The sequence below is a fragment of the Oryzias melastigma genome, linkage group LG17 (assembly GCF_002922805.2).
Source record: "Oryzias melastigma strain HK-1 linkage group LG17, ASM292280v2, whole genome shotgun sequence".
NCBI classification, from domain to species: domain Eukaryota; kingdom Metazoa; phylum Chordata; class Actinopteri; order Beloniformes; family Adrianichthyidae; genus Oryzias; species Oryzias melastigma.
The window spans coordinates 4,981,858-4,990,463 of record NC_050528.1 but is presented as its reverse complement, the minus strand read 5'-3'; the positions used below and the strand labels follow the sequence as shown (position 1 = coordinate 4,990,463).

General features: G+C 33.2%; 1 protein-coding gene across 5 annotated transcripts in view; it reads right to left on the bottom strand.

Moving 5' to 3' along the window:
• pth1r (parathyroid hormone 1 receptor) overlaps positions 1 to 8,606 on the bottom strand; it is a 92,420-nt gene that overhangs the window by 14,143 nt on the left and 69,671 nt on the right. For all 5 annotated transcript variants that reach the window (XM_024274437.2, XM_036216403.1, XM_024274438.2 and 2 more), the window contains 3 exons: positions 5,870 to 5,980; positions 5,625 to 5,746; positions 735 to 829 (listed from right to left, as the gene is read on the bottom strand). In XM_024274437.2, the coding sequence (XP_024130205.1) occupies positions 735 to 829; positions 5,625 to 5,746; positions 5,870 to 5,980 (328 nt within the window). The remainder of the gene's footprint in view (positions 1 to 734; positions 830 to 5,624; positions 5,747 to 5,869; positions 5,981 to 8,606) is intronic.

Below are 8,606 nucleotides of genomic sequence, written 5' to 3'. Positions count from 1 at the left end.
CATTTAAATTAAGCATTTAAATCAACAAATATTTTTGTTCCTTGAAATATTTTTGAAATATTAAGTTTATAACTAAATATTTAGCTCCAAAATAAATATTTAGTCACAAAACGTAAATATTTAGTTTGGAAAATAAATATTTAGATCAGATCGAAATATTTAATGTGCAAACTAAATGTTTAATTTCATAAAAATAAATATTTAGTTTGTAAGGTAAACATTTTAAAATAAATATTTATGTTAAAAGTAAATATTTAGCTTGCTAATAAAATATTTAGTTTGTAAATGTCGCATTATAAATACATTCATTTAAAAGTTGAAAATTTGTATTTGAAAACAAGAAACAGTTTTTTTTCTCCTAAACATACTAAAATATCCTAAAATATTGATATAAAAATTTGACTTTGGAGATTTACAAAAGGCACCATATAAACATCACAAAAATTAATAAAAATAACACTTATAATAATATTTTTATTAATATGAAACAATAATTTTTTGATAGTTTTCATCTTTACTCTTTGTAGCAGATAAAATTCCCTCCAAAAGAAGTTTGAAAAACAAACACGTTTTTTTCTCCCCATGCCAACATGTGATCAATAATTCCACGGACTCCCTGCTCATCTCTTCCACAACCTCAATTTCTGTCCCAGTAGCAAACCAAAATATCTCCCTCAGGAAAATCTGAGGCTTAAAGGAGTGATTGAAGTATTTCAGTCAAAAGAGAAACTCACCGGAAATATCCCAGGATGACAACAGCCACCATGAGCGATCCCAGAGAGACGGAGTACCCGACGGTGTAGATGAGGTACAGGCGGTGAAAGACCTCCTGTTGGAGAGCGCGACTTTGTTAGAAGACCAAACAGAGCAGCAACAACAATGCAGAAAGGAACAAGTTCAAGACATTGCACCAACTTTGGGTTGTTGTATAACAGGTTTTATGTAGCAAAACTTAGACAACGGTCCCATCCTTTAAATATCCACTCTGATGAAAATTGTATTTATAAAATGTTCTTGGTGGATTTATTCTGATGATGGAGGAAATATATCGTGAAAATTAAGCTTCAAGTTGCCCTTCTGCAGTGGCGTACCGTCAGGGCCTGCAAAGCTTTCAGTGAAGGCCTGAAATGATCTGTAAAGAGGTATCTATATTCATACATAGATATATAAAGACCCATTCACCCATTCACACACACATTCACACACTGGTGGTCGCTCCACTGTCAAACACTGACGCCAACCTCCCACCAGAGGCAATTTGGGGTTCAGTGTCTTGCTCAAGGACACTACAGCACATGGGCGGGCAAGGCGGGAATCAAACTCACAATTCTCTTATCAGGGGTCGACCACCCTACCACTGCACCACAGCCGCCTGTGTATATATATATATATATATATATATACATATATATGTCAGGCGATTAAATTTTTTAATCACGATTAATCGCATTGTCCGTAGTTAACTCGCGATTAATCACAAATTAATCGCAAATTAATATGTGGCCTTTTTCTTTTTTTTTAAATGTGTGCTTCGTGGAATTTAGCAGTTCTACATTAATTATGAAAACAAGAATGACAAAACTAATAGTTTTCATCAGAAATACTTTATTTTGTAACATTGTATTGAGATAAACTTTAACAATAAAAGGCTGTAACATAAAATGCCTAACAAAAGCCCAAGTGCAAGTGAAGGGCATTTTAAATTCAAAACACAGCATCCTGGGCATTCTGCTATAGCTTTTATTTTGTTTTTGCCATCAAGTCAGTAACATAAAAATGTGACCCCATGATTCTGCTAAGAAGAAGCAAGTAGTTAGTAGACCTACACTTCTTCAATTTATCTGTTGTTGAGACGCATAGCGAGAAGTATGTGTGTGTTGTGATTGTATGTTTATTTTCATCTTTACAAAAACACAATCACATTTGTCAATCGCTGTGTTTTATAAAAATATAAACGGTTTTTAGATTTTAAAAAAGGAAACTGGATTTTCTGATGTTTCTTGATGTAACTTCCTGCCAGAACTGATGCGGATCACTCGCGGCTCGTGCACAAAAAACACCAGACCCCTAAACAATCCGCGCCTGGTGTGAAAAACTCCATATGTTAACAAGGGCGACGAATGAAAGCGGCCTCTGTTCCGCTTCGTTTTGCAGCGCTTCCTCGTCCAGTGTTTTATTTTGACTAAAAACGACAATCATAATTGAAAGACAGCAGGAAATGCCTTTGAAATTAATTAAAATATCTGATCTGAGTGGATCTTCTAATCAGTTCAAAGGTGCAGTTCCTTAAATATCCTCTAGGGGTTAGTTTGTGAACTTCAGTGAATCACTACAACTGACCCCCCACAAAAGTTTGTTGGCTGCCCTCTCCCAACACTGGAAAATCTCCCCAGCTCCCGCCGCCTCAACAGAGCATCATCAAAGACTCTTCACACTGTGGGGGTCTGAGCCCCCTCCCTGTGTGATCTGCTGCCTTCAGGCAGACGAGTCAAGCAAAGCCAGGACAAAAGGACAGCTTTCACCAAACTGCAATAAACATTTTCAACATTGTTGAAAAATTTAGAAAAAAAATGACATGTGTACCTGCTGAAATCTCAATGTTTTTTTAATTTTTATGTGTATTTATTACTATTTATTCTGTTTTTTTTACCATTTGAACACTTCTATTGTTGTCTATTCATTTTTTTAATGACTGATAAACTTTTTTTTTGTCTAAGTTTTATTATACTAGTGACAGATAACAATGACTGTCTCAAGCTTCCTCTTAAAGAAAAGCATAAAGTACTAATTTATTTAAAAATATAAATCTTTAATTTTTTTTTCTTAGCTGTAAAGCTTTTTATCTATAAAAAGCACTAACAACTTATTTTATATTTCTGTTGTTTTGCGTAGTCTTGGTTGTCAAAACTCCCATCATGCAACATCAATGATCATTTTAATCCAAGTTTTAAAATGTATGTTTATAAATGTTTCCTTTGTTTTCTTTAGAAAAGTTTATTATCACAAAATAGGCCACGCAAAAAAGCAAAAACATTTCTAAGAGAAGAAAAGGCCTGCCATTTTGAAGAATTTAATTGATGTTAAGTCACTGATATATTTCAAAATAAAGTTTCACAAGAAAATATACTACAATGAATGAATATTTTACATCCAAGATAATGAATTTATTATGATTTTTCCATCAAACACATTTAAGAGATTATTTTCCTCTTTAAAAACTTTGAGTTTTAGATAATTTATAGCTCCAAAGTCTCTTAAAAACCTCTTATTTTGTGAAGTTGCATATCAAACTGTTCTCACAGAGGTTGGATTAGCTGGAAGGATCCTAATCCCACAGCAGGCTGACAGTGTGAACACACTGTGAGGACCAAACAGTCTGTTGATCCACGTTCTGAGCGACTCTAGAGCCACTTTTGAAGTTTGCTTCACTGCTGGTGTCATTTAACATGATTTTGCCAGGAAAACCTGTGTCTCAGTAGTGGTGCTAGTCTGTGGTTTAGCAGCTTTGCTGGGCGCTTTGGTCTGTCCTCATGTTTTTGTCATCAACCACGGAGGCGTTTCCCCCAGGGAGAGCCTGGGAGAAAATAGGAAGTCATAACTGGGGCAGATCTTTGAACGTTTGGAAAAAATAAACCAGAATCAAACAGCAGCGTCTTTCTGACAAATCTGGATTCAGAAAACCTCTTGGATAAGACAAGAAATGTCTTTAATTAAATCAATGAAATCCAGATTAACCATTTTGCACTTTTACTGTGAAAAACAGGATTACATGAGAAAGAATCTTTTTTAATTAGCACAAATTAAATTATCCATGTTTGCCATCCCTCTAAAATGTAACGGAAAAATTAGACATTTTTTAAATTATTATATTACCACTTACGCTATCTGTGGTCTGTTAAACTTAAACTGTCAATCTAATGCACAAAGTAAATACTTGCTATAACAATTCCATTCTATTTTAAGTCTACATTTGCATATACATTTGTGTTGCTAAAGGATGTACACAGAATTAGGGCTGCCACAGTTAGTCGACTAATTGACGATGAAAATACTCAACAACTAATTTGATAGTCGTTACTTTATATTATATGGAGTCAGAGTGTAGTAAAGTTAAAAGTAATAATGACATTCTGATAGCTTTTTGCAATATTTTGGCATTTATTAAGATTTTTTAGGCTATTTTGGAGTTTAGCTAATATTTTAGCCACATGCTAGCTGTTTTAGCTAATTTAGCCTTTTTTCAGTCTTTTTTTTTAAGTTAATTTGCAATTTAGCTAATATTCCAGCTGCATGCTAGCTCTTTTGGCTAATTTAGGCTATTTTTGGCTAGTTTAGCGAATATTTCTGCTACATGCTAGCTGTTTTGGTTAATTCAAGCTATTTTAGAGTTTAGCTAATATTTCAGCAACATGCTAACTATTTTGGCTAATTTAGGCTTTTTTTTTATTTAATTTTATTTTACTTTTCGGGGAGGCTGTTTTGGAGTTTAGCTAATATTTCAGCAACACGCTAGCTACTTTGGCTAAACTAAGTTTTTTTTTCATTTTTTTAGGCTAATTTGCAGTTTAGCTAATATTCTGTGAATCGGATCAGATCGTCACCTAAGTAACAACCGACAGCTCTAATTCTCTTCCATTCTAATATTTTTTACAAAAAAAAATGATTTAAAAAACACTCGCTAATATGGGAAGATTCACCAACACTTTATTTTGAAAATTTGTTCACTTCCTGTGACAGTAGCACAGCACATTTGACTTATTTCTAGTTTTTAAACTTTTGAAATCCAACATTATTCTGCATTTAAGAGCAAAGAATACATTTTTCCTGAATTCTATTTTTTACTATATTTATAAAAAATGGTCATAAATATTTGTACATGAATTTTTGAGGGGCTGATCGCGAGTGTCAGAGTAATAAAATAAAATAAAAATGAGGCTTTATTTTTGTTTTACATATTAAATGGAAAAACATGAGAGTTTTCAACTGTCGTCCTTCAGCTTTTACACTATTACAGGTGAACGCTGTTCCACTGTAGAAGTTAAAGGAAGGTCCAGGAGCAAAAGAAGGAATCTGACTTTAACCCATTTGTACAACGTCCCCACTCCAACCCCATCGAACACTTGGAGGACGCCTGGCAGGAGCGGCATCCCATCATTCACACCCGACCTCTGAACGCGGTACGTGGCTCAAACAGGGAGAAGATCTAACCGCATCACAGACTGCTGGACTCCTGCTCTGTTGGCTCACAGATTCATGTGTTCTTTCGTTTTGCTCAGGTTATAATTAGATAATCACCTTTTTCTCTGTTTAACACTTTCAGGCAACATCTATTCAGTTTGGAACAAAAACGTGATAATTAGAATAAAGCTCAAACTATCACATTTCCATGCTATCTTTATCGTTCATAATTAGCTCACATTGGATTCTATCAGCTTCTTGCAACCGTGTTACTCATTTCTAAGGAATTGTAATTAAAGGTGAAGACGGCTAATGGGTCTAATGTCTTGAGTGGGACGGTTCGGCCTGGCGATGCATTCATTTAAGCTATTGCTCCTAATTAATTTGGATGGAAGGCATACCCCGGTGCTGGTCAGCATCTAAATGGAAATGAGGGGGGGGCTCACCTTTTCATGGCTGTGGTTGTAATGGTAAAGGAATTTTGAACACTCGTTATAATTGGCCCATGTCTTGTTTGCAGAAGCCTGCTCCCATGTTCCATTGTTGTCACACCGACGGTATGCTAGTCCTGGAAAAAGAAAAAGAAAAAAAAGAGTTTAGTTACAGAATAACAGGAATAATCATCAAGGAGGTTTCATGTGGATTTGTGGCAGAAGCTTTGATTGTCCCCCAAACTCCTGACTGTGCCCACCTTTGTGATTGAAATCATAGATGTACTCTGGACAGGACGTGGACACCAGCTTTCCAGGAGGTCCTTCAGGCCAGCAAACAATACCGTCCCACTCCGGTGAGCAGAAACCATCTGCAGAGACAAAAGTAATGTTGGCTTTAGAGAAAAAGAAAAAAAATATCAATCTCTGTACACTGGAAACAAATATTCTTTACAAAACCAGTTACAAAATACAAAATGTTAAAGGTTTTCCTAAGTTTTGAATAAGAAATCTGTCGATGGAAAGAGTAGAATTTGTTTTTGAAAGTAAATTGTGATATGCTGCTCTTTTAAGAATAACTTAAAGCTTAAAAACATAAACACTTAAATGTATTTAAATTAATCCAGTGATTCAGATTTAATATGTCTGAAAATGTGCGTCTTAGTCCAGAAAAGTTGATATTTTTATACGTCTATGTCCTATTTTAAAAGCTACAACAGTCCAACAAAAGTATCGGCCTATTAAAGATGTTATCATTTTTATGTATTTATGTTGTTTATTTTTTAATCTATACCACATGTGTCAAAGTCAAGGCCCGGGGGCCGGATTCGGCCCTCAGGGTGATTCTATCCATTTTATTTTATTGTTATTAATGACCCCATGTTATCTGGCGCTCATTTCTAACTTGAACGATTTTGACAAAATATGTTTTTATGGAGAGTAAAATATTGAAAGTTATTTAAGGTTTAAGTTAATTTATTCTAAAATAATAATCCTGAATTTTTATTATTCATAATTATTTTAAAAAGTTCTGGTTTTAAAGTTTTAAAAGTTGACACAATGCTAGCTTTTTGGACTATTTTGGCATTTGCTAAGATGTTTTAGGCTGGATTTGGAGTTTAGTTAATATTACATGATAGCTGTTTTGGTCAATTTAGTCTTTTATTTTTCAGTTTTTTAGGCCTTTTTGGAGTTAGGCTAATATTTACACGCAAGCTTTTTTGGCTAATTTAGGCTTTTTTCAGTTTTTTAGGATATTTTGAAGTCCAGCTATTTTTTTAGCAATATGCTAGCTGGTTTGGCTAAACTACGTTTTTTTTTTTAGGTTTTTTAGGCTAATTTGGCATTTAGCTCATATTTTAGCTTCAGGGTTTTTAGCTAGTTCAGCATCCTCAGCTGCGAAATTCAGCTTACAGCATTCACACTAGAAAAGTTACGGTTTAAAGTTTTAAAATGTAGTTTTAGATTGTTCAATAAAGGTTTATCCTGTCGACCTAAGGTGTGTTTTGGATTTTGGCCTCTTGTGCGACTGAGATGACCCCCTGATCAATGCAGTCCCTCCCCAAATTTTAGCCACAGCATCGCTTTTATTTTATATTTTCATCTCAGTTTTATTGTTGTTGCTTTTATCTAATGCATCTTATGTTTTTTACTGGTATAACTAATGTTTTAATCTATTCAATGCCTCCTGAAAAATTTAGCTACAATTATTATTAATTATTATTATTATCTGACATTATTCTTCATTTTACATCCGTTATATTATTGTGTCTTTTATGTGTCTCACGGCTTTTTATGTTTTCACTAAAGCTTATTTATGTCTTTTTTGTTCAGCACTCTGCGTTCAATAGCAAGTTGATAAAAAAATGAATATAAAAAAGTGATTTATTGACCTATCCTAAATTCTAGATCATTATCATTATATTTTAATCTTAAAACTGATGCGTAATTATGTAAAAAAGTCAAATAAAATGGTTTTGTTTCCCCAAATTAAGTATTTTAGTTTCTTGAAACAAAAACACTCATTATTCACAGATGAAAATTAAAAATTATTTGTAAAGTTGACCAAAGAAAAAACTAGTTAATATGGAAATATTGCATAAAATAAGATATTTTCAAGACTCAACAAGAAATTCAAGATTTAGCATCTTAAAATAAATCACTATATTTTACAGAAATGTTAATAGTAAGTTTGTTTTTTCTTATTTCAAGTGCAAAAATCCTAGATTTTAAAATACTTAAAAACTCCAACTATTTAAAGTTAAAAAGATGTGTTTTTGATTTGCATTTAATAATATCCAACGATGTTGAGACCCTCAGATCCTCAGGTGGAGTGAGTTCTTCCAGAGGCGAGGTCCGAGAAACTAAAAGAAGTCACCGTGACACTTCATTCTGATAATGGGTATCGATAAAAGAGCGATAAATGAGGATCTGAGAACTTTAAAAGGTTCAAGAAGATCTGATAAATAAAAAGGATTTAGCCCATTAAGACATTTAAAAAACAAAAGAATATCCTAAAATCGATCCTGTAGAGATAAGATCTAAAACTATTAATAAAATGAGTCAAAAATCCTTTTATTATAAACTTTTGACAATAATAAAACTTGAGTTATGACAAAAAAAAACTCACATTTCACTATAATTTTTGGTTAAATTTTAAGGATGTTTTTATTAAAGTTCAATAAAGTTAGACTGACTATCATTGTCATCATGTATTCATTTTTTGTCACTGTAATCAAAAATGGACTACAATTATATAAACTGAAAAATACTTATCATTTACATAGAACTAGCAAAAAATCAACTTAATTCAGTATAAAGTAATTCTATTCAACACCTTTTTTAAAATTCCTTTTCTAAGAACTCCCTGTTTGGTGATTTCTTATGAGATTTCTTGCTGCACGGACAGATTGTTTGACTACTTTCTAATTATTTCCCTTTTAAGACTTCTGCTCTTTTCCTATTTTTAGGCTGTTTGCTGTGGTCAGAAAAGCACAG